General features: G+C 38.7%; 1 protein-coding gene across 2 annotated transcripts; it reads left to right on the forward strand.

The window, feature by feature from the left end:
* The first annotated feature begins 1147 nt into the window (after positions 1–1147).
* chd1 (chromodomain helicase DNA binding protein 1) lies at positions 1148–25996 on the forward strand. Of its 2 annotated transcripts, none has more exons than XM_063013585.1 (38): positions 1148–1428; positions 4477–4567; positions 4676–4833; positions 5802–5988; positions 6701–6835; positions 7444–7502; positions 7584–7733; positions 9087–9346; positions 9934–10159; positions 10285–10385; positions 10483–10661; positions 10778–10902; positions 12449–12665; positions 13134–13223; positions 14166–14356; positions 14536–14724; positions 14832–14994; positions 15407–15559; positions 15674–15745; positions 15830–15979; positions 16127–16275; positions 16414–16513; positions 16604–16699; positions 16812–16982; positions 17611–17771; positions 17899–17940; positions 18029–18162; positions 18762–18900; positions 19002–19152; positions 20520–20642; positions 20905–21048; positions 22418–22726; positions 22806–22931; positions 23265–23443; positions 23551–23650; positions 23777–23828; positions 24020–24236; positions 24430–25996. In XM_063013585.1, exons 3-38 carry the CDS (start codon positions 4781–4783, stop codon positions 24737–24739), a joined length of 5403 nt encoding a protein of 1800 aa, XP_062869655.1. In that variant the 5' UTR covers positions 1148–1428; positions 4477–4567; positions 4676–4780; the 3' UTR covers positions 24740–25996. The 2 variants fall into 2 exon arrangements, with proteins under 2 accessions (XP_062869655.1, XP_062869656.1); XM_063013586.1 differs by having other exon boundaries at positions 16417–16513.
* The last annotated feature ends 1308 nt before the right edge of the window (positions 25997–27304 follow it).

A 27304-nucleotide genomic window follows, 5' to 3' on the forward strand; every position in this document is an offset into this window, starting at 1 on the left:
AACAGCCTGTAGCTCAGACATGCATGAATAAAACTCTCAATTGTTTGACACACCTCCATTCCATTAAATATCCATTCCACTTTTATGTAAGCCTATAAAAGGTTGCACTTCTGTAACATGTCCTGTTTGTTTGTTTGTTTATTAGGATTTTAACGTCATGTTTTACACTTTGGTTACATTCATGACAGGAACGGTAGTTACTCATTACACAAGGTTATATTGAACACAGTCATGGACAATTGAGTATCTCCAATTTACCTGACTTGCATGTCTTTGGACTGTGGGAGGAAACCGGAGTACCCGGAGTAAACCCACGCAGACACGGGGAGAACATGCAAACTCTACACAGAAAGGACCCGGACCGCCCCGCCTGGGGATCAAACATTTACATTTACATTTACATTTTCAGCATTTAGCAGACGCTTTTATCCAAAGCGACTCACACAATGAGCGGAACATGATGAGCAATTGAGGGTTAAGGGCCTTGCTCAGGGACAACAGTGGTAACTTGGTGGTGTCGGGGCTTGAACCGGCAACCTTCTGTTTACTAGTCCAGTACCTTAACCACTGAGCTATCACTGGCCCTATCAAACCCAGGACCTTCTTGCTGCGAGGCAACAGTGCTACCCACCGAGCCACTGTGTCGCCCAACATGTCCTGTAAAGCCTGCATGTGTAAAATATAAGTAGCCATGTAATTACTGAGAAAGGTAACTTGGGAATGACTCACCTTTGACACGTTAAAGGAATGTTAGATAGATAGATAGATAGATAGATAGATAGATAGATAGATAGATAGATAGATAGATAGATAGATAGACAAATTTACATTAGCATACTTAAGTACACATATATACGCTCAGTGCTCATGTGACTGAAAAGTGAATCCTCAGTCATGTTACAAAGTCTAGGACTTTTTATACCACTAAAATGAGGACCAACCCGATTATTCTACATGGTTTTACACGTGAGGTGCATATACTTTTGACCACAGTGTATGAGTAACACATCAGAAATGTAATATAGTAGTATAACTGCTGCTTCTCTTACTTGAGGGCCCAGGAGCGTCTGTGTGACGTCACTACCCGGGGTTTCCATCAGCACTAGTCGGTGTAAGTGAGCGAATGAATGTGAGGTCGGGACGCGTCATGGCGGAGACCGGTTAATGTAGTACTCACGGCTGAAATGCTGCCCGTCTTCTCCGTTCGGTCTGTTTTCGGAATACACTGAGGTACAACCATTTTAGTCGTCGACATTTTGCATTTGACTATACGCGTACGGTTTCGCTCAGAGCTGGAGTGTTTGGTGCTGCGTTCATTTTCTCTCAGTGGGAGTTGTTAGCTTAGCCACGGTTAGCTGCTAACGCTAGCCGGGAGAGGAAAACAAGAGAAAGGAGCGAGTCTGGTTCTGAGCTGCTCTCTGAGGGCAGGTAAGAGCGCAAATACACCAAACTTCATTACTTTTACCAACAGAGTGACACTATTTAAATCCAGTAATAGTGTATAGAGTTAAAAAGTAAAACATTATTTGTTATTGCTGCGGATAATTTGGAAAGTTATCGACCAAAACACTTTCAGCCAAGTTGGATGATGCAGTGCGGGAATTAGCATTAGCTATCAAATTGACATATCTCCGCAGTTACAAAGTAAATCTTATTCCCCCCTGATTTTAACTTATTATGAATAGTTTTGCGTTTATGATACACACTAGAGTCAGAAAGCTAAGTCGTGTCAACTATGCTAACGTAAATACCGAAGGTTAGCTCGTTAGCCTAGCAGACTTCGCAGGCTAACTAAAAAAAAAAACTAAACAAATATGTAAATTATGTCAGCTTTAACATCAAACCCAAATATACGAATGGACTCAAATTAACATGTTTTCACTGTGTTTATAAATCATATTTTAAAGTAGTTTCTGAGTTTATTTGACACATTTTGTGAATCATGGACAGCCAAAGAAGCAGCACGCTTCTCTCTGAGCTGTTAGCATGTCCCCGCTGCTGCAAGCGACTTATGTTTTTACGAATCGGTTCTTTGAATCGGCTGTCTTGTAGTTGAAGAACAAAATGGTTAAACAAACAATTTTATTCTCTCCAGTCACGATTATGAGAAAATAAGCAACAATTAATTTCATAGATATGATAGTGATTGTAATTAACCATTTATTTGTTTGTCGTTTTGCCACTGACAAACTGCTGGTGGTAACTTAAAATGCACATATAGTAAAAATATGTCATTATATAAAACGTTTACCTTAAATCATTTGTAAAATATACCAGTGAAAACTGTGACAATTTTATATAACAACGTTTACTGGAAAGGTTAGAACAATCAGTGTTCTGTAGCAAAATGCAAGCAATAATATATAATTTACTATAGCAAAAACAGACTTTACATTACAGCTCTATAATGCATTACTGTCACACACGCACACACATCCAGTTTATTGCCCTTAATCCAAAACTAAATTGACAGGTTTATTACTCTTTGTACTTAATCATGTGTTATTAAGTTTATTTATTCAAGAAGGGTATTATGGAATGTAACCACTGATCACAGTTAACAATATTATTTACTATCTAGGTAGCTATATGGTACTAAATCATTTTCAAACATGTAATGCTTGTCTCATGTTTTAAAATAAATATGCATCATACTGTTTTATTACACATTATCTTATTATTTAAGTGTAAGCAAAGTAACATCAAACTCAATGCAAAGAGGTTGGAAACTGAAAGCTTAAAATATACATTTATAGTCGATGAATAGCATTATAGATCATTAAAGCGCTCTGTCTGGGTTTCATTGTCCAGGAGAGCTATATTTCAATTGTATTCTGTATTATTATTCATTGTTACTTGTAGCCGTTTTATGCACTTAATGAAATGTGAAATCTAATTTGTTTAAAAATAATACTATAATCAGTACTAAATGTATCAGTTAAAATGGTACATTTTGGTAATTAGATTTTTACACTAGCTTTTTTTGCTTTGTTTTTATAAATATCACTAAATAAAATATTGAAGACTACTTATAACACTTAAATATTGAAGAGACCCGAATCATTTATTCTTTTTATATCTAAGCCAGCGATTTTGTTATTTTTTCCCCATAATTTTTCCCTATAGGTATGGAGTTATTGCTCATGTGAATTTAATACAGAACACAATTTATTTTTATATATCGCTTATTTTGTTTAAGTTTGTGGAAATTGAAAAAGATTGATGACCCAAGAGTTGTTTGTGAGTCGATTCTTATTGTTGATCTGAGCCAACTGAAATGACTCGATGAAGAACCGAAACGTTCATCAGCTAGCACGCGATCCGGCAACTTTTGTTGGGCCTGTCCCAAACCCCGGTCTGTTTTAATAAAAGTGCGCCTAAGTAGTACGCGTTTGTTTTTAACTCCATGCGGTGGAGTGATGGCTGTGTGGAACGGCCGTGTGCTGTTTGGAACGTAGCACCTTTTGTCAAAAAGAGGCTTCGTCCAAAGCAACACACTACTGTACTAAATAGTATTAAAAATAAAACCAACCAATCTAACACCATTATTACGATCCTAACCTAATATGTGTCGCTCTAATATGCGCTTCGGCACGCAGCCTCGGGTTCACCATTAGCCTGTTAGCTCATTCAGATAGACAGAGATTGATAGGCTGGATTTAAAATGTACCGCGAATTGAAGACTCGCATTAGAGTAAGTAATGTAAACTCACTTTAAGATGAAACATTATAATTGATGCGGTTTTGATTTCACACATTTTGGTTTTCTGCTAGAGACTAAACACACTGAAACGGAATAACCTTTATTCGGCATTGCTCAGCATGTGCATCCTCAGGGTCGGTGTTGTAGCTCCGGCCGCCAGAGAACGCGCTCTGTCTGGGTTTCATTGTCCAGGCGAGCTTGCTGCGTTGGCCTAACACCGGGCCTGTGTCCGTTCAGAGTTAAACTATATTCTTTATTATTATTCATTGTAGCCGAAATCTAATTTGTTTAAAAATAATATTGGATCAGTACTAAATATATCAGTTAAAATGGTACATATTGTTAATTAGAATTTTACACTATTTTTTCGCTTAGTTCTTTATAAATATCACTAAATAAAAACTTAAATAATGGAGAGACACGAATTACTTGTCTAAGAAAAAATATAATTTATTCTTTTTTATCCAAGCCAGCGATTTTGTTATTTTTTCCCATAATATTTTCTTTAGATATGGAGTTTTTGCTCATGTGAATTTAATATAAAACACAAATTTATTTTTAAAGGATTTAAATATTTTATCTCTCCACAAAACATGACCGTAAAATGTCAAATCAGTCTGTAAGGTGTTTGAGGTGGGCACACAACTCTGGTTGCTGAATGATAATAATGAATAAAAACACAGTTAGGTTTCTCATCAGTCTAGTATGTGTTTGGTTATTTTACCCTGGGCATTTCTTTTGACAGTTTTCTTTTTTGTGGTCTGTGTACACAGGGGTTGATCAACAATCACTGCAGACGTGTTAACAAAAAGCACTTGTTTCACACTGTTCTGATTTCTCCTTAATGTTTGGCTAGTCCCTAAGGTAACAATTTTTCTTAATTAAAGACAAGGTTACATTAACACCTCACTGTAACATTGTATTAGTTTGCTAAACTTGACAAAACACATAAACCATTTTTTGTTACTTCAGGCGACCTTCCCTGTTCAGGGCTGGAGGTCCCAAAAATTTAAGGAGCTGGCGTGGCCCAGCTGCGAACTTTCTTCTTTTGAAGACCCAAATATTTAAGCCACAGACATGGATGGCCGCAGTGAAGATGAAAGTGTGAGCAACAGCAGTGGAGAGTCCAGGTATTAAACAAAGAATTCCTTTTAACTACACTTTCTATACTGTGTATTGTTTTTTGGTTATAATATGCAATTATAATTTAATGTTTAATCAAGCATAAAAAAATCGTTCCAAATGTAGATCAGCAGGAAAGTCATGTTTAGTATGTAATATTTGCTTTTTAAATGAGTTTTTTTTACCAAAAACACCAAAAACAATAACCCTTACATACTTACTTTGAACAACAATTAAGTACTGTTACCTCATTTTTACATTTTACTAGGTATCTTTTCTAAATCAAAGAAGGTAGGCAACTAGTTTACATTTGCACAAGTTTTAGCATAATGCCTGTTGTTGTCTGTAATATTACATTATCAAGAAGAAAAGAGCTTCCATAACACTTCTTTAATCAATGCTTTATTTTTTATAACTTTTAAAAAAAGTAGGCTTAGATAATCAATACTGTGTTCTAAACCACAGATGAAAGACTGTACGATAATACCTAAAAATCTACAGGAGTTACATTACCCTTTTAGGTCCAGTGCGAAACGAAGAATTCTTGTTTGACTGCTGTTGAGATAACTGGGCAGTTTTTAAACGATTAAACTTTTAGCAAACAAGTCCTTTCATGCAGTTTACATATTTACAATGTGGATGCCTGAGCATTTATGACCCAGTGCATGCACATGTACGATTCACACTGAGCTAAGCTTGGTAAATGAGGGTGTCAGAGGTGCACATGCATAGGCTTTTACATCCATCTTTATACAGTTTCTAGAAATTATTTTATTTTAAGTATAATTCTTCTTTAGACAGCAGTGGTTTGATGTGACAGTCATTGGACAGTGATTTGCCTAGAATAAGTGCAACCCTAAAAATTAAACACTAGTCAGTTTTGAATAAACTTAGATTGCTACAAAAGTGAAAATGGACAAAAATATTTGGACAAATAAGAATTTTGTCACTGACACAGAATAAATGTATTTTTCAGTAACTCTGATGATGAGTCTGGATCGGGTTCTGCATCTGGCTCCAGCTCAAGCAGCAGCAGCTCCAGCAGCAGTCAGTCAGGGAGCAGCTCAGGAAGTGGCTCCGACTCGGGCAGCCAGTCCGATTCTGACTCTGAGAAATCCAAGAGAAAGAATGTTCAGAATAATGCTTCCAAGATTGATTCTGAAGTAAGGCTTTTATATATTGAGATGGTTTCACTCAGATCACATTGGCTTTATTTACATGCAAGGATTTTCTCCAATATGCAGTTTGCATGTACACATAACGATCTAATGAAAATGTCAGTTAACATATGCACTACAAGTAATCAAATCCAAAATGATATGCATGTGTGCAGTAGCACTTAGTATACACGTTACCATGACGGCGAGCATCGTGAGAGTCAAGTTGGAGTAAGGGACAGAGTATTCATGTGATATGCAGCAAAATGGCTTTTGCGCTGTCTGTGCCATAGTTTCTTGTGGAGGGGCAGCTTATCTTGCCACTGCTCTTTCCTGAGCGGCACACACATTTGCAGCATTGGCTCGTGATTTTAGTGCTTGCTATGACACTGCTTTAATCTGACTGCAGCTGTATGTTACCTGAGTTTTCAGTTGATGTGTTTTTTAAATTGCTTTAAAGTTATGATGGACACCGGTAAATATACTGATTAAAGAAGGAGCGAGAGGAAGATATCATGTTCTGCAACATTCCATATTTTTTTGCTTCTGCCATGTTAAATTTTGTAAACATTTTCTCAGGCCAGGATTTGAAACAGGATTTGTGCCTACCAGCTTACATTCACTGTAAAATATATTGCAATGTGTCAGTCAGATTCTGTAAAGCCTTAACAGAGACTCACTATAATGCAACATGGTCTAACTTTCCCCCTAATTGCAGTTTTGGAAGTCTAACCCAAGTATCCTGGCAGTGCAGAGGTCAGCCATGCTCAGGAAACAGCAGCTGCAGCAACAGCAACAGCATCACCACCACCACCACCAACAACAAAGCTCTTCAAACAGTGACTCAGATGAGGTAGGTCCTTGACAGACAGCATTTCAAGAGTACTGTTTAGAATTACCTTTGTTTTTACCTGTCCCATTTTGTTTTTTATGCAGCACTATGTTGACTGGTCTAGTAGTCCAAATTACAAGTTTACACTTCCTGCACGAACATACATTTAACTTGTTTAAACTATGTTTAAATCTGCTTGAAGACACCAACATTAACATTCATGAATTTAGTGGTGATTTAATGAGTTTAACCAGGATTATGGTTGTTAAATTAATCATGGAGTAACAGATATATTTGCATTTGTATATAGTTGGCAGGTGGCCGCTCTTCTCAGTCAGGGCAGTGGTGGCACAAGCATCTGAGGAGTTACAATTGGGGGGAAATGGGGTATAAAATAGGGATACTGCAAAACAAAACACAAACAGTTTCATCTGCTTCAAAGAGAACATATGTTAGTCCTTATTTATTTAGACTGGTTGCCATGGAAAAAATGCTGGGTGGAAACTGTTACACATATTGTGTTAAAAAGATGAACCAGCCATAGAAATTCTAAATCTGGTGTTTTGGTGATGGTGTGTTAAATTGTATAATGTACTTTAGATTCAACTTATATTTTGTTCTTTTCTAAGGCGTCCTCAAGCAGTGATGACTCTGGCGATGACTCCTCAGGAAAACGAAAAAGCAAAAGGTGAGTCCCGTCACATTTACAGGGTAACATATATCGACAAAATGGTCGTGTATAATGGTTTTCTCTTTGCGTTTGAGACAGGTCTGGATCTGACTCGGATTCAGGTTCTGGGTCTAGCTCAGGGAGTGACTCGTCTGATTCTTCAGCCGAGGAAGAGACGAGACACAGTGAAGAGTCGGTTTCAGACTATGAGCCCTCCCACAAAGTCAAAAGCCGGAAGCCGCCTACCAAGTAAGACTAAATCTCTGCTTATTCAGTCAATGTGTGTTCTGTTGTTGTTCCAATTCCTATTTTCAGTAAGGTTAAAGTTAAGGTTAAAGTTTGGACAGAGGCCAAATAAAACTCCGGGTTATACAAGTCATGTTGGAAGGTTTCCTGATTAGTGTTTTTACTTGTAACAGGTCATTAATGTTGTATGAAAGAAGCATCCACCAAAAAAAGTGTGCTTCTCTACACACGTGAACATATGCGCTCAAAAGAACAGGCCAGTAAAGTATTATGCTCCCGATAGTTTGTCTACATACAATTTCTGTCTTTCTGTCTTTCTTTCTTTATAAACTTAGCAAACACTAAAGGCGCCGGTTACACTAGCAACTGGTTAGACAAAATGTCCAAGATGTCGAAGTCTAAAGCAGCTAAAAACACTACCTAGGGTAACTGAGCTTGGAAAACTCCTAACCAATTATCTGGATGTAGGGGGGGGTGGTGTGTAAAAATACAGACAACATTTGATTTAAAAGTGTCATTTTATGTGGCTCTTTAAAAAAAAAAAATTAATCTGTGAAATCTGTGATTTTTGAAATACAGGGTCCATGAATTTAGTAGGGCTCTAGTGATCTGCATATATGTAAAGGTACCATTGATGCAGAGGCTTATATTGGTGTTTTGGAGATGCATATGCTGCCCTCAAGACATCTTTTCCCATGAGCTCCATGTCTTTCAGCAGGGCAATGTCAGGCCTCATTCTGCAGGAGTTACAACAGCAAGGCTTTATAGACATAGAATGCTTGTGCTCGATTGTCCTGCCTGCGGTCCAGATCTGTCACCTGTTGTACATGTGTGGCGCATTATGAAGAGCAAAATCAAGTAGTGGTGGCTATGGACTGTTGAGCAGCTTAGGTCTCGTATACTGCAAAAATTCCACTTGTAAAACTATAACAATTATCATCTTTATTTCCCTAAACATCTAAAAAGTAAACAGGTCTCTGTCCCAGCTTTTTTGAGTATCTTGCAGGTATCAATTTTAATGCTTTTATATTTAAGAAATACAGTTAAGTTTTTCCTCCAGGAGCTCCGGTTTCCTCCCACAGTCCAAAAACATGCAGTCAGGTTAATTGGAGACACTGAATTGCCTTAAAGGTAAATGGTTGTGTGTGTGTAGATGTGTGTCTGCCCTGTGATGGACTGGCACCCCATCCATGATGCTACTGTGTGCCTTGCACCCATTGTTTGTACTTTGAGCAGGGTTTGAGCGAATTTTATTTGAAAAACATTTATCATTTGTTTGAACTAATTGGTTCTTAATGTAATTTGCTTGTTTAAAAAAAGCACTTTCACAGTGGTTGCTCCTTCCTTGTCTTTTAGGGCAAATGCCAGAAATGGGAAAAAGGTTTCAAAAAAGAAGCCGGCAGAATCTTCATCTAATGATGACGATGACTATAAAAAGTCTCTGGCTGGTCCACGAAGGCAGGCCACAGTCAACATTAGCTACAAAGAGGATGAAGAGTTAAAAACAGACTCGGACGATCTGGTGGAGGTTTGTGGAGAGGACGTACCACCACCTGAAGAGGATGAGTTTGAGACTCTGGAAAAAGTGATGGGCATAAGAATAGGACGAAAAGGAGGTAAATGCCTTACTCTGTTCTTTAACTTTCTTTCTAAGGGCCATTAGGTCCTCATGTACCTCCAGTACCTTAGGTACTGTTATATTACAAGCCGATCTTGACTCTTGGCAACCAGATGGATTATGTTTCTCAGGAACAAACTGATTAATGTTGAAGTCTTCCGGATTCTTAATGGCTCATTTATTATTCTTATAAAGTCTCCAAAATAAGACAGCTTTAGTTTGATTATCTGGGCTTTGAGTGAGAGTTTAGATTTGATTTGTTAAAGGAGCAGTTGGTTTGTCTTATCTGGAGTCCAAGGTACACAAGTCTCCACCAGCACCAAAGTTTAAAGCCACTGATATTTAAGTCCTGCTTTTTTATTGTCCAGATATTACTAAAGTTTTTTCACCAAGCTCGAATTCTCTATCATCCTTCTCTAGTCCTGTTTAGTTCACCGTGCGTTAAGTGTACAGGTTAAACAGGAATGGTGACATAATGCAGCCTTGTTTAACTCCTTTTTTTAGTGAAAATGTTTTTAATGAACATGATATTCATATGAACATACTATGGTTCTAATTTCCATGACTTTTCTTTGTTGCATACAGCCACTGGGGCCACTACCACAGTCTATGCTGTAGAAGCCGACGGAGATCCCAATGCCAACTTTATCCCGAACAAGCAGCCTGGAGACGTGCAGTACCTGATAAAATGGAAAGGCTGGTCACACATTCATAACACATGGGAGACAGAGGAGACCCTAAAGCTGCAGAATGTGAAGGGCATGAAGAAGCTGGACAATTTTAAAAAGAAGGAGCAGGACAAGAGAAAGTGGTAAGACTCCAGTCTGACTGTGGTATGACTGTATGGGTTGCATCCTCTGCTTTTGGCTCATATTGATAAAACCAGAGACATGTACTTCATTCTTTTTAATTCAGATTTTTTTATGCTGCATACAGGCTTAAAGCAGCTTCACCTGAGGATGTGGAGTACTTTAACTGCCAACAGGAACTACTGGATGATCTGCATTCACAGTATCAGATTGTAGAGAGAGTTATTGGTTAGTAGTAAAGGAAATACTTTAATACCTTTTCTTAATTTGTTTTAGTCCAACCCTGATTTAATATTTATGCAAGCATTTTCTTTAATTTTTCAAGCGCATTCAAATCAGAAGTCAGCAGCTGGCTTCCCAGACTACTTATGCAAATGGCAAGGGCTTCCATACTTCGAATGCAGCTGGGAAGATGGAGCGCTTATTGGTAGAAAGTTTCAAAAGTGCATCGATGATTACATTAGCCGAAACCAGTCCAAAATGATCCCTTTCAGAGACTGCAAGGTAACGGGACAGGAAAGACTGCATGCTTTTAAAAGTAGATAAAAATAGAACTTAAGTATTTGCTGCAGTGTTACTAAATAGCTTCATGTTTTGATTGAATGTTCGTTTTTGATTAGGTTTTAAAGCAGAGGCCACGGTTTATGCCCATGAAGAAACAGCCTCATTATATTGGTGCAGAAGGACTTGAGCTACGGGACTATCAGCTGGACAGCTTAAACTGGATGGCCCATTCTTGGTGCAAGTATGTACACTCATCTTTCCATTAAAGTTACATGAATTATTTAAGGTAGATACAGGGGTTGGACAATGAAACTGAAACACCTGTCATTTTAGTGTGGGAGGTTTCATGGCTAAATTGGACCAGTCTGGTGGCCAATCTTCATTAATTGCACATTGCACCAGTAAGAGCAGAGTGTGAAGGTTCAATTAGCAGGGTAAGAGCACAGTTTTGCTCAAAATATTGCAATGCACACAACATTATGGGTGACATACCAGAGTTCAAAAGAGGACAAATTGTTGGTGCACGTCTTGCTGGCGCATCTGTGACCAAGACAGCAAGTCTTTGTGATGTATCAAGAGCCACGGTATCCAGGGTAATGTCAGCATACCACCAAGAAGGACAAACCACATCCAACAGGATTAACTGTGGACGCAAGAGGAAGCTGTCTGAAAGGGATGTTCGGGTGCTAACCCGGATTGTATCCAAAAAACATAAAACCACGGCTGCCCAAATCACGGCAGAATTAAATGTGCACCTCGACTCTCCTGTTTCCACCAGAACTGTCCGTCGGGAGCTCCACAGGGTCGATATACACGGCCGGGCTGCTATAGCCAAACCTTTGGTCACTCGTGCCAATGCCAAACGTCGGTTTCAATGGTGCAAGGAGCGCAAATCTTGGGCTGTGGACAATGTGAAACATGTATTGTTCTCTGATGAGTCCACCTTTACTGTTTTCCCCACATCCGGGAGAGTTACGGTGTGGAGAAGCCCCAAAGAAGCGTACCACCCAGACTGTTGCATGCCCAGAGTGAAGCATGGGGGTGGATCAGTGATGGTTTGGGCTGCCATATCATGGCATTCCCTTGGCCCAATACTTGTGCTAGATGGGCGCGTCACTGCCAAGGACTACCGAACCATTCTGGAGGACCATGTGCATCCAATGGCGGTGCCGTGTATCAGGATGACAATGCACCAATACACACAGCAAGACTGGTGAAAGATTGGTTTGATGAACATGAAAGTGAAGTTGAACATCTCCCATGGCCTGCACAGTCACCAGATCTAAATATTATTGAGCCACTTTGGGGTGTTTTGGAGAAGCGAGTCAGGAAACGTTTTCCTCCACCAGCATCACGTAGTGACCTGGCCACTATCCTGCAAGAAGAATGGCTTAAAATCCCTCTGACCACTGTGCAGGACTTGTATATGTCATTTCCAAGACGAATTGACGCTGTATTGGCCGCAAAAGGAGGCCCTACACCATACTAATAAATTATTGTGGTCTAAAACCAGGTGTTTCAGTTTCATTGTCCAACCCCTGTATATCTTATATAATTCTGTTAAAGAAATAGTGCAGACAAAATTAAATGTACATGCTTTTTTGTTATTCCAAATGTATAAAGCCATGGCATTTTTATACAAGGTTAATATTGCTGATTACATGCTTTGGTTACTTACTATTTCTCTTATAGGCTGTCTTCTTATTACTATGACTATCTATAAAAAAAAAAAGTTAGATTTTTTTCAGTGGCGGAACCATGTTTACTGGTCTGTTCTTCTGCCTCAGGGGGAACAGCTGTATTTTAGCAGATGAAATGGGCCTGGGAAAGACTATTCAGACCATCTCCTTTTTAAGCTACCTGTTTCATGAGCACCAGCTCTATGGACCTTTCCTACTGGTGGTGCCTTTGTCCACCCTCACCTCCTGGCAAAGGGAAATTCAGCTCTGGGCCCCACAGATGAACGTAGTGGTCTATCTGGGTGACATCAGCAGCAGGAACATGGTATGAAACTGCAAAACATATCCAAGTTGGTCTGGTATTTTTGGTAATGATTTGTTTAAAATAAATATGAAACAAAAACAGGGTTTACATCACAATGTAAAAAGATTAATGGCTATAATGTAGCATGCACTGGCGATATATTGGTAATTATTTTAATAGAAAATTTCAATTGATTTTAATTAGCAAGTAGACTAAGCTTTTTCTCTTGTTCTGAATTACTATGAAATATTTGTATGCCATTATGTATAGTAACATAAAGATAAAGATGTTAATGAACTGAATTGCATTTTTAAGTAAAATATCAGTGCAGTAACCATTGGATCATAGACATTTACTAACCAAGTTACTGTGAAACTAGGACAAACTTACTGGCCACTTGGAATTATGCTTTTTGTGAACTGAAAATTTTTAATCCTAAAGCATTATACAGTAAATAACCCTTGTGCTGTGTTTTTTTTTTTTTTTTAGATTAGAACACATGAATGGATGCATGCTCACAACAAGCGGCTGAAGTGTAACATTCTTCTTACTACATATGAAATTCTTCTCAAAGACAAGGTATGGCATAAGTCCTTTCTTCTTTTGGTTTTATTTTCAAACTTCAAATTTCATTTTTTCAACATGTAATTACTAGGGCTGGGTAATATATTGAAAATATAGATATTACTTTTTACACAATGTTGAAAATGACCATATCGTTATATCGAGTATGCCTGGGACACACAGGTTACCATGCTCTCTTTCGTGCATGAGCAGGTGGGCGTGGGCGCCGTGCACGCATGCACATGCAAGCGCGCACACACGCTCAAACATACACCATGTGGACCCACCATTATCAGTGTGTGTCGCTATACTAATTTTCCCCACGTTCATTAAAATCATTCAGGTCTACCTCATTATTAACTAATAAGTCCGGAAACTGGAGAAAAATGAACAAAGTGGCGAAGATTTAAAAAAAAAAAAAGGGGCATGGTTCAGTTGTCTGGAAATGGTTCAGCTTCCGTAAGGATGATGCGCAACAGAGTAGAGTTTTGTGCAATAAATATTCTGGGAACATAAAGGAAAACATTTACAAAAAAGTGGAGTTTATCCCTAATGGAAGAGCACACAGCTATAGATTTGGTCTTAATTTGAAGAAGAGAAGCTCAGGTAAGCAGCAGTTATGATTTTATGCTGCTGCTTTTTCTGGATTTATTTGAAGTAAAATGGACAGTAGAAATGTAATTGTGAGTTTATGCTGGTTTGTTGTAATAATACAAAATATAAACACTCAGGCAGTGGCCTGCCATTGTACTTTAAGTTTACATTATATTGTATAGTATTGTGCATCGCCACTTCTCAAAAGCATATCGAGATGAGTTTTTTTTTGTTATATTGCCCAGCCCTAGTATATACCCAAGTTTGTTAATCTATTAATTGATATTCAGATTAGTATTAATGTTGAGGATAAGTTCTGTAGAAACAAAAAGTGATGTGACTGTCATATGTTTCTGTTTTTAGTCATTTCTAGGGAACGTCAGCTGGGCTTTTATTGGTGTGGATGAGGCCCACAGACTGAAAAATGATGATTCACTTTTGTACAAGACCATGATTGATTTCAAGTCCAACCACCGGCTTCTTATCACAGGAACACCCCTACAGAATTCTCTTAAGGAGCTTTGGTCTCTTCTCCACTTCATCATGCCAGAAAAGTGAGAGCCTGTTACATGAGTTATTGCTACATGATGTTTAACCATGTAGCTGCGAACCTTTAGTCATTCTGGTGTCCTTGTTAATGAATTAATGTGGTCTTTGGATGGGTTCTTTACAGCTATTAACTTACTTTTTGTTTACTGTGACCTATAGTTCAGTTTGGATGGTTTGTTTTTAGGTTTTACTCATGGGAGCGGTTTGAGGATGAGCATGGTACAGGCAGGGATTCAGGCTACACCAGCTTGCACAAGGAGCTGGAACCTTTCCTGTTGCGCAGGGTTAAGAAGGATGTGGAGAAGTCACTGCCTGCCAAGGTTGAGCAGATTCTCAGGGTCGAAATGAGTGCCATTCAGAAACAATACTACAAGTATGATGGTGTTATTCTTTCAATGTATACTTTGCATGAAGAATTTGTGTAAGATGTGTAAGCTGTTATTGAAGATTATGGTATGTAATACCTGTATTTTTCCAAAGGTGGATCTTGACAAGGAACTACAAGGCCCTTAGTAAAGGCACAAAAGGGAGCACTTCTGGTTTCCTCAACATCATGATGGAGCTAAAGAAATGCTGTAATCATTGCTACCTCATCAAACCGCCCGATGACAACGAATTCTACAGTAAAGTTGAGGCCTTGCAGGTACGAGTAACATTACCGACTGGAATCTAGTTTGGCTAGACCACTACTGCAAAACTGCACGAACAATAGCTGTGTAATTGACCGGCTGGGCACCCACACAGATTGGCTCTGTCGATATAGTTGAAAAGGTTCCTCATTGCTGCTGCAATTGCAGTATTTTGTAACTGGTCAGTGTGCTGGCTTGACAAATAGTTGTGCATGAATATCTGTACACTATTTTGCTCTCTGAGCAAACTTATCAGGTGAAAAGATGCAATTGGTGACTGTGCTATAGCATGTGACTCTTCTTGGTCCATGTGGGGCTGCAGTGCTGGATAAAGTTAGTTATGGAATTCAGTATAACTAGATTGAAGGGGAAAAGGGGTAAATGCAATAAATAAAAAAATAAACCAACTTTATGCTATCTGTACAGCATCTGATCCGGAGTAGTGGGAAGCTTGTCCTTCTGGATAAGCTGCTGGTGCGACTAAAGGAGCGTGGACATCGTGTGCTGATCTTTTCCCAGATGGTTAGGATGCTGGACATCTTGGCTGAGTATCTGAAGAGTCGCCAGTTTTTATTTCAGGTAACCAAACCACTTTTAGGTGGCAACCATCTCTTGACTCTAGCTTTTTAAGCAGCCAAACCGGCTTTGAAAATACTTAGTAGATAAGGTTTGTCAAAATGTGTTGTCTTGCAGAGGTTGGATGGTTCCATTAAGGGTGAGATGAGGAAGCAGGCACTAGATCATTTCAATGCAGAAGGATCAGAGGTATTTGCACAAACATACTTTTTGCGCTGTAATTGTTTGTTTTAAGAATATTGATTGACTGAACGTTAACCTCTGTCTTCTTAGGATTTCTGTTTTCTGTTGTCCACGCGAGCGGGTGGCCTGGGTATTAACTTGGCCTCTGCAGATACCGTAGTCATATTTGACTCTGACTGGAACCCCCAAAATGACCTGCAGGCTCAGGCCAGAGCACATAGGATTGGACAAAAGAGACAGGTAAACCAATTACTGCAGTTCCTAATCAACTCATCAGTTATCATTTACAAAAATTTATAGATAGTAGATAAATCATTATATCAATGTTTTTGTTGTTGTGGATGAAGTGTTTTTTGGTTAAACATGTGCTTGATATTTTAATTTTAGGTAAATATCTATCGTCTGGTGACCAAGGGATCTGTGGAGGAGGATATCATTGAGAGAGCTAAGAAGAAGATGGTGCTGGACCACCTTGTGATTCAGAGGATGGACACTACAGGAAAGACTGTCCTCAATACTGGTTCTGCACCATCCAGGTCACTTCATAATACAACCTGCATCTATTATGAGTTTATGTTTACCTGTTTATAATACTGATGTGACGCTACTTTATTTTAAATCTACTTGTTCTTTGTGAGTGTATTTATTTAGTTATTTATTTATTCATTAAACAGCAGTTCCACCCCTTTCAACAAAGAGGAGCTGTCTGCAATTTTAAAGTTTGGTGCTGAAGAACTCTTCAAAGAGCCAGAGGGAGAAGAGCAAGAGCCTCAGGTGAGTTTATTTGCTTGCCATGTAAACTGCACACAATGTTAAACCACTATCAAATAAGAGCCGTGTATAGAACATTGTTTTTATTTGCAGGAAATGGATATTGATGAGATTTTAAAAAGAGCAGAGACGAGAGAAAATGACCCTGGCCCAGCTACTGTAGGAGAAGAGCTTCTCTCTCAGTTCAAGGTAATTAGTCTTATTAGTCTCAGGCTGCTTAAATATTAGAAAACAATTTGTGTGGCATTTAAAAATAATTTTTTTGCCAGACTTCCATTTAACAGCTTTTATTTCCCCCCAGGTGGCAAATTTCTCCATGATGGAGGAGGAGGACATGGATGCAAATGGCAACCGAAAAAACTGGGACGATATTATTCCAGAAGAGCAACGCCGAAAACTGGAAGAAGAGGAGAGGCAAAAAGAACTGGCAGAAATCTACATGCTGCCCCGCATGAGAAATTGTGCCAAACAGGTTAGTGAATTAGCTATTGCAAAGAAATTTCAGATATTTCATTAAAACACTTTTGTGCTGTAGGATATCAGGAATGTACATAGACATGCACATTTATCATAGTAATATCTAAACTTCCTACTGCCTACCCAGCAAAGTATCATTACCATTAGCCAATTAATGTAATAAATTAGTTGAAATAATTTTTCACTAACTAAAATTTGATTTAAATTAGAACAGAGTAACAGACCTCACAGCTGTACATGAGTTTTCAAATGTGATACATCCTTACCCACCTTCATTTTTGTTTACATGTAGTGAGAGTATGCAGCAGTTTTAACCAAAACAGAATAAAACACTGCATTTGTATTACAAGCCTAAATTTACCACACCAGGGTAGTATGTTTTGTAAATGGCTGATTAATACAATGGCATCATCCAAACAATGTTGTGTATTACTTTACTAAGTACTGTGTTGAATTAATACCCCATCAAACGTGTCATTGTTGTTTTAGCAGTTTGCCATGCAAGAGGCTTCTTTCTCAGAATTTTTTGCCTTATTATATTAATAAAATGTGATACTTGTTGACTCCTGTGTTATTGTATTTCCTTTGTATTAAAACCTGTCTTACTGCAATTATTATTTTAGATAAGCTTTAACGGTAACGAGGGCAGACGCAGTCGCAACAGAAGATACTCCGTCTCTGACAGCGACTCTGCCTCTGACCGAAAACGGCCCAAGAAACGAGGCAGACCCCGGACTATTCCTCGAGAGAATATTAAGGGCTTTAGTGATGCTGAAATACGAAGGTCAGTAACTTCCTTAAAATCATTATACCTAAATGATCATTTATGAAGTGTAAAAGGTTGATAGGCCATTAGAAAGCTCTTGATGAGTTAAAATGTTAATTCACTGTCATGCTTTATTTCTCCATAGATTTATCAAAAGCTACAAAAAATTTGGTGGTCCTTTGGAAAGGTAAACTTTTAAACAAAAAAAATCGTAGCTTTTAGAATTTCTTCCACATTATCGACTTTTCTTTGACACCTCCTTGACTGTATAACAGGCTGGATGCTATTGCACGTGATGCTGAACTGGTTGATAAATCGGAGCATGATCTGAGGCGGCTTGCTGAAACTGTTCATAATGGTTGTATAAGAACCCTGAAGGAAAACCCATGTGGACCAGAGAAAACCTCAGGTAAGTAGATCTCACACAGCTAGCTGAATCATTTCTGACTTTTTGGGCATAATGGACCTCACCAATGTTGTTGTATTAGCTACTACGAGGACATTATATATAAACACTGAAATGACAAATTTCACCAATTTGGTCAGGCATTTGTTTGGCTTTATTTATATGTATGATGTTAATGGTGCGAAGCTACCAAGAGGCCATTAAAAGATCATAGGTGACACATCATTGATGATGAACAATAATTGCCATGTAGCGTTATAGTTGTTTTTATTAGAATCCTTAAACTCTCCTTTTTCAAGTTACCTGCAGCCACCTTGCCTAGCTGGCAGGACTGGCTAACGTTGCTAAGTGAATAAAAACAGCAATTAAACAATCAAACAACTAACAGACTATATATAACAAGAAATACTATAAGACACTGAAATAACACTATGTACAAAATTGAAAGAAACGACTAGGTTTCAGGTGAGGAAATCAGGTGTCTAAATGTGTCTACATTGTTCCAGAGGTCCATTCATTAATTAGGCTCTGATTTTTTTTGTGTACTTTTGTGACAAGCCATTGGCACTTACAATTCATGTCTGTTTGCTTTGTGTGTTTAGGAGGCAGAAAAGGAAAGGTAAAAGGACCGACTTTCAGGATCTCAGGGGTTCAAGTCAATGCTAAGTTAGTAATCTCACATGAGGAGGAACTGGCACCATTGCACAAAGCAATTCCTGCTGACCCAGAGGAGAGAAAGAGGTACTTTACGGTTATTCATTTTTATTAAAAAAAAAAGTGTTTCTGGTTATGTTTTGCTGTTTGTCAGATTTGTGCTTTAATATGACTTTGATTTTGTGTAGGTATATGCTTCCTTGCCATGCAAAGGCAGCTCATTTTGACATTGACTGGGGAAAAGAGGATGACTCCAGCCTGCTTGTTGGAATTTATGAGTATGGCTATGGAAGCTGGGAAATGATTAAAATGGACCCTGATCTTAATCTGACCCATAAGGTATGACGAAATTAGTACAAAGATGCTTTGTTAATTTGCATAATAGATGGATGGCCACATTTATACTGTTTGTTTTTTTAAACACACCTGGCCCTTCTATTTAGAAATATCACTTCATTTAAAATATTACTTCACCACAAAAAAATGTGTAATGACAAACAGAGTAAAAATATGAGACCTCAGCTCGAAGAAGACCATGGTCATGATAACAGGAAAGACCAACAACTTGTCCAGCTTCCAACAACTTTTTGATGGCGATGGTGTTGAAATGATGGACAGCTTTTGACTCTTTGTATCAATTATAAATAGTAAAGGATCCAGCAGTCATGAAATATGGAAATGGCATTTGGCAGAACAAGAATAAAGTAACTGGAAAAGATCTTCAGGTCTTAAATATTTGTTTCTTTAATCAAAGATCCTTGATTAAAGAAACAATCCTTGATCAAATCTAACCTAACCTTTCACTTGAAGCCCGGATCACCAGACTAAAGCTCTTTTATTTTTGACATCTTCTAAGAAGGTGTAATTACTTGGGAAGACAAGTATGCTTGTGATAGTTTAAATTAAAGGAGGAAGATGGCAGCATGCTACAAGATGGATTGGTACTATTAAAGGACAATAAATGGCCATTAAGAAGTTTGAAGGCCGCCGCTCAGGTGGCGCAGCAGTAAAAACACATACTGGAACCAGAGCTGGAATCTCGAATACATCGTATCGAATCTCAGCTCTGCCTGCCGGCTGTGCCGAGCAGCCACATGAACCAACGATTGGCCTGTTGTTCAGATAGGGGTGGGATTAAGCCGTATAGGGTCTCTCTCATAATCTCTCATGATTGATGCCGCCTGCAGAGACGGGAAAAGAGTGCTCTTAGGGTGTGTCTCTCCGTACACAAAGCTGAGCTGCACTGCACTCGTCGAAGTGTAGGTGATGAGATGCATACGGCATGCTGCCAACGTGTCGGAGGGGGCGTGGGTTAGCTTCGTTCTCCTCAATCAGAGCGGAGATCGGCATTGGTGGAGAGGAAGCATGGCACAATCGGGCAATTGGACGTGCTAAAAGGGAGAAAATGCATAAACAAACAAAAAAAGAAGTTTGAAGGCCTAAACAGAAGACAGGATGTTCTGGAGAAACGCTATCCATACGGTCAAGAGTCAGAATCGACTTAAGTTAGGTTAAAAGAAGCAGCCTTTTTCCTGTTTTAGGCTTAATTAGCAGTGGCCTGATTGGCTGGTTATAATATTATAAAAAAAAGCCTTCATGTGACCAGCAGACCCCCTGTTAAATCAGCCTGGATGCATATTTGTGCATGCTTATTATTAAAAGTATTGTTGAATTTCTATTTGGTAATTTGTTTCCTGTCCTACCAGCTTTTACCAGACGATCCTGATAAAAAGCCACAGGCAAAGCAGCTCCAGACTCGAGCTGACTACCTCATTAAATTACTAAGCAAGGACCTTGCCAAGAAGGAGGCCCAGAGGCAGACTGGCACAGTAAGAACTATTTTCAGTCATGCATGTGTGAACTGATGTAAATATCATTAAATTAGCCACTTTATTAGGAAAAAATGTACACCTGTTTATTCATGTAATAATCCATCCAGCCAGTCATGTGTCTGCACTGCGTTAAATCACAGGCTTCGGCTAATATTTTCATTGAGCGACATTGTGAAAAGCACGGTTGTTGGTGCTGGATGTGCTTATTTTATGTATATCTATTTATCTATCTGGTGATTCACCTTTTATTTTGTTGCAGGCAAATTCAAGAAAGAGGAAGCCACGTGGAAAGAAGAACAAAACTGTAAAACCAAAAGTAGAGGAAGTGGTCAACAGTCTTTCCTCTGCTCCTCCATCTGATAAGAGTTCTGAAGATGAAGATGATGAAAAGGAAGAGGAAAAGGTTGGTTTGCTGAAGATTGGATTTAGTTCTGTATATTTTGTATTCACTGTAATGCTATTATACCCTGCTTGTCTAAATATATCTACCAGGTGTATCTTAGTCAGTTAGTAACAATTGTCCCAATAAGCTACTGCCCAGTAATGTCTAAAGGTATAAAGAGACATATCTTCATTAGAGCTGTCCATACAGTCAGAGTTTACTATTAACTTAGCAAGTTTTTACTACTAGAGACTTAATTATGCTAGAAGAAAACTTACAGAGAATCTCAGTCCCTGCTGGTTAACTGTGAAGCAGTTTCCTCTGCTGGATAGATACTTTGTGATGTACCATAGGTGCCAGAGGTAAAGATGTACCAGTCAGGATTTTTGATGCACAATCAAATAATTGCAGATTTCAATTAGGTGAACCTTACATTAAATCAGGTGTTTTAACCTGTGTGGTGTGTGAGAAATCTAATATTAATAATCACTTCTGTTTTAATGTTTTATTTTGCTGAAGTTATTTCCATTTGATTATATTTACTTTAATTAAACAGAGCAGCATGTTTTCTAAGTACAAACGATTGGGCATCCATCCAGTTGTAAAGGCCTTAATTTGTTAAGACCCTTTAGGCTGGCCATTTTTAGGTAAGGACCATTTTCAAAGCATACTAAGTTTTCTGAAGTTTTAAACCATGTTCTAGCATTTAACTAAGGGGTCCTCCAAGAAGCTGCATGATGATTTGGAAATAGTCATTAATGTTTATATATATTATCTTATTTAAAGATATATCCCAATTTAGTGTAGTCAATTTGTCTTCCGCTGCTGGGGAATCCCTGATGTTTTTTGCAGTTGAGCAGGGTATAGAACCCTTTTCAACACATGAACTCTGCACAGACGCCTCTATCTGCCAATCAGGGTCCTTACACAGCGTTTGAAGACCCTGTCCACATATTAGTCATCCCTTCCTGAAGGCACTGCCAGTTATGCCCAGTAGATGGTGCCCAGCCGAACGGTGGCAACGCCAAGTTTCGAACTGAGGAGTTCAGAATCTCGGCGCTGGTGTGCTAGCGGAATATCTCGCTGCGCCAGCTGGGCGCTAAAATTAATGTATTAGAGCAGAGTGGGGCAATAAAAAAAACTGTAAGCTCAAAATATTAAATGTCACATGAAATTGATAAGAAAAAGGAGGCTTATATATATATATATATATATATATATATATATATATATATATATATATATATATATATATATATATATATAAAACAATGTTTGCATACATATATACATAATTTGTGAGAGAAAAAATGTTTGTTTAATCAAATACTTGGGGGTTATAAAGGCCAAAATGTTTACTAGTCACCTTTACACCCTCCACACCTTACAGGAATCAGCACCTGCCAAGCCACCACCAAACAGAAGGGGAAAAGCCTCTGATCTAGTGGTAAAAAAGGAGGAGGAGGAGGAGGAGGAAGATGATGATGATGAAGACGAAGAGGAGGAGGAAGAGAAGAAACCGGAGCTAGAATCCACAGTCAAATACACAGAGGAGGAGACAAAAGAAAAAGAGATTAAGAAAGAGATCAAAAAGGAAAAGAAAGAAGAAAGTCGAGAGAGCAAAGAGAAAAAGGAACCCAAAGAGAAAAAAGAGGGCAAAGCTGTGGAGCACAAAGTAGAAGATTCTCCCACAGAAAAGGTTATTATTGTCGAATATAATGTGTATTGTATTGTATGGTGTAAGGAAAATAGTTTTAATAGCTCTTTTTATTCCTTAGGTTCCAGAAATTAAAGTTGAAGTTCGGGAAAAGAACAAAAAGCCTGACACTCCAGTCCATGTTACTGCTGGTGGAGAAAACATTCCGGAGGAATCGGAGGAGCTTGATCAGAAGACCTTCAGTGTGGTAAGTCTTAGTTTACTGTAATTGGTTTAGTGACAAGTTTTAAAATAGTTGTCTGATGAGAATTAAACAAATGTGTGATGTATAACAATACATTTCTATATCTAAAATAATGTTACTTCGTATCCTAGACTGCATAAATGTCTACATTTGATTAAATTTGTAAATTTTTTAAAACTCTGAGCCAGCAATCACACTTAAGCCAGTAGACTTTTCCCAGATGAAAACACTTATGTCACAAAAATCTTTACTTACCAACATAAAAAAATCAAATAAATATATGTATAATTTAAAATACCATATTAACAAAGACATGTAATTCTCCCATTTTACCAGTGTAAGGAGCGCATGCGACCTGTGAAGGCAGCCTTGAAACAGCTGGATCGTCCTGAGAAAGGTCTTTCAGAGCGTGAACAGCTGGAGCACACTCGCCAGTGCCTGATCAAAATCGGAGACCATATCACAGACTGTCTAAAAGAGTACACTAACCCCGAACTGATCAAACAGTGGAGAAGGTATTTTTTATTTATTTATTTTAGATTCACGTGTTTTAAGGTGACCGCAGGTATAATGTAGGTCTGTGTGTACTTTTATAACTCATATTTTTGTCTCCCAATTACAGAAATCTTTGGATATTTGTTTCCAAGTTTACAGAGTTTGATGCCAGAAAATTGCACAAACTGTATAAGCATGCAATCAAAAAAAGACAAGAGACCGCTCAGGTAAAAAAATACACCCAACAAATGCAAATTATTAAATGGGATGTCTGCATGCTTTCAAGTGGCTTACATGTAAAAATGTCCACTGCGTATCTTTGTTATAATCAAATGTATGAATACTGTTTTTAGACAGCGGACCAAAACACTAGCACTGTAAATACACAAGCCCTCAAACAAACAGGTATGTCTTCTATCAATTATAAATGCTTATGTTTCTTCATACTATGGAGCATATATATATTTTTATCCTTAAAACACTGACATTGATATAATAAAATAAGAGACTGAACTATAACTGAGTAATACAGCAAAACTAGAATGAAACTGGGACCATATCTCCAGTCTTTCTTTCCTCTTTTCTTGTGTCCTTAGACATAGAAAGATTAAAGGACATACAACAGGATGAAAGCAGTAGAGACAGTTACAGTTCAGACCGACACCATTCAAGCTCTCGCAGCCATGAGCAAAACAAGGAGCGCCACCCTAGTGACTCCTACAGAAAAGGCTCAGACTCCAGAAAGAGACCTTACTCCTCATTTAGCAATGGCAAAGACCACAGAGACCACTACAGAGATCGCCAGGACAGCAGGTCAGAAACATTTCCCCCCTCAGATAGATATTCCTTATAAAATAGAGAAGTATCTGTTTCAAAGCAGTTCAAAAATGTTGTGTGTGGGGTTCTGCAATCATAAGTCAAAATGTTGTTGTATCATCAATACTACGCTGAAATCTGTCTCTTTTTACAATTTGTAAAAGCTGCAATTTTATCTCTATTTTCACAGATACTACAGCGACAGCAAGCATAGGAAGCTAGATGATCACCGGTCCAGTCGAGACGGTTGGTCAGACAGCAACAATAAGGAACGTCTTCACTCGGATCACCGCTCCAGCTCGGACTACCACAAATCTCGGGACTATCGCTACCACTCAGACTGGCAAATGGAGCAAAGAGGTTCAAACAGTGGACCACGTTCCCCTCGAGACCAACGGTCGCCTTATGACTCGCGTTCTCCCATGGGCCGCCGCTCACCCTTCGAGTACTCTGAGCACAAGAGCACACCCGAGCAAGTCTGGAGCGGTCGCAACACATAGCAAGCGTTCACTCAGTCACAGACACATAAACACATGCAGGCCATGCCTTAAGGGACTGTCGACCGCAGTACTGCGCACCTGAGCCTTTCTTCTGGGCCACGTGCACTCTTTATTTTTTTTTCCCAGGATGCATACTGGAGAATGAACACAAATGACATATTTTTGTATTTAAGAGTCTCGCTGCGCCACTTTCTAGGTGTGGCAGTGTAAGCTTTTGTTTTTTAATTATTTTTATACAATGACTTTTTTTTTTTTTTTTTTTTTTACTTGGATATAGTCATGTGAGCTTTTGTTTTCCTGCCACCTGCAACACTGGATCCTGGCATTGATGTACCACAGCCTTTATGTGCTGCAGCTCTTGACTTATTTAAGACAGAAGTATTTGAACAGAAAGAAACTTGCATCATATACTGCCTCCATTATTAGGCTCCATTTAAGGGTCTGTTGTCTGAACAGTTTGAAGGACTTGGGTTCACCTTCCAAAGTACCTCGTTTACAACGTTTTTCATGTGACTACCCTGCCGACGTCTTTGTTTTGTTTTTTTCATCATGCTTGAAATATTTAATTCTCAGCTGTAAAATAATCTGTTTTGCAAGCATCCAAAATGTCCTTTTCACAAATTGTACTACTGTAAATTATTGTATAAAGGTAAATTGAATGGGCTTTTTCTTCTCAGGCTTTTCTTTGAACTAGACGTTCCCTTCCCCCATCAACTCAGGCTTTTTTGTCAGTTGTGTTGACTTAACATTTGTTTGTCTATAGGACAGTTGATCCTAATAATGGTATTTACAGTGTAATGTGTGTAATAAGGGAGACCATGTCCTTTTGTGTATCCATGTGAAGGGACTCTAGTCCTTTTTCCACTTATTTCAGTTAAGCAAAAAAGCCTCGCTGCAATAGCAACATGTCAGAGAACAGTGTGAGGGGTTGGGCATAGCTAGAGGCACTTATGTGAACTTGAATTAGGATTGTTTTCCCCAATGAAATTCCATCTTTGTATCCTTTTCTTTGGCTGTTGGTTTTGGGTTTTTTTGTAATAAATGTAGGCAATAATGTTAAATCTTCTATGCAGCCCAAGTGTATTTCTGGTGAACGGCCCAATCAAGTCAAAATGCTGTTACAGTACACACTGTATATAGATTTGCTCTATATTTCAAATCAAATTTACACTGAAAATGCATGGAATTTTAAAAGTAATTGTTTTATATAACTGTTTATAATTCATTAAACTTAAATCACTGTTTTCACCTGGTAAATGCTTTGGTTGGGTCAATTTACAACATTGTTTTTGCTTGTACTGAACGTATAAAGGCTACAACGATCACTCTTTTTGACATCTACCTCTAATGTTTAAGCTATTAATCTAAATTTTGTTTAAAACAATCTGTGGGGCCGTAAAAAGAAACGCGCTGCAACCAGGGCTGGATTCTGAGAGCGTCGTATCGAATCCAGCCTTGCTTTACCGGTTCGAAGCCGAGTGGCTATATGAGCAACGATTGGCCGGTTGCTCAGGTGGCGCAGCGGTAAAAAGAAACGCGCTGCAACCAGGGCTGGATTCTGAGAGCGTCGTATCGAATCCAGCCTTGCTTTACCGGTTCGAAGCCGAGTGGCTATATGAGCAACGATTGGCCGGTTGCTCATGTGGGGGGTGGGACAAAGAACCGGATGTGGGTCTCTCTCTGTCAGAATGCGATTGCGTTCTCTGCCGGCTGATTGGAGGCGCTTACACAGAGATGGGAGAGGGTGCCCTTAGGGTGTGTCTCTCCGCATGCAACGCTAGGTGGCGCCAAACTCATCAATGTGTGGGTGGCAAAGATGCATCTGGCTGCTGCTCGTGTTTCGGAGGGGATACGGGTTAGCTTCAATCACCTCCGTCAGGGCAGGGTTCGGCATAGACAGAGAAGCACGATGCTAATTGAACAATTGGATGCACTAAAAAAGGGGAGAAAAAGGGGTAAAAAAATAAATAAAAAAATCTGTGGGCCAGGTTTTATTTAGATTGTCATTCAACTTTCGTCTGACACATAGCACATTTATAAAAAACAGCTGTACAAGGGTATCCTTGGGATGTTAGGGTAGGCAAAAATGTGTTGACAGGGCATTTGCAAGGTCTCGCTGTTTGGGTTTGAACTTGTTTCATTACTCAAAATGATGGTGCATGAAGGATCATCAAACTTGATCTGGTTCACACATTTAATGAATTTGACTGAGAGACTTTGTGTGGTAAACAAAACTGTCACATAAGTGCTGTTCAGTACTGACTTTATTTACTGTAACAGAAATCAAGTTATTTTTGTACTCTTCTCTTGTTACCGATCTTCCTAACTATCTCAGTTGTACAGGTTTTTTAATGTGGCTCTTCTGGTTTGTGATTATTGCAAAAAATAAAATAAACGTTGTGATCGATATCTTGCATCAGGAGGCATTGTAGCGAAGCAGATAGTGTTGCTGCCACACATTCAAAAAGCCAGGTCTAACCCGTGTCTGCTTGCATCTTTAAAGGTTTTTACACGTCTGCTCCCTGTCTATCTGGGTTTTCTTCATGTACTGTTTTCTTTCTACAT

Source organism: Trichomycterus rosablanca, chromosome 18, assembly GCF_030014385.1.
Source record: "Trichomycterus rosablanca isolate fTriRos1 chromosome 18, fTriRos1.hap1, whole genome shotgun sequence".
NCBI lineage: Eukaryota > Metazoa > Chordata > Actinopteri > Siluriformes > Trichomycteridae > Trichomycterus > Trichomycterus rosablanca.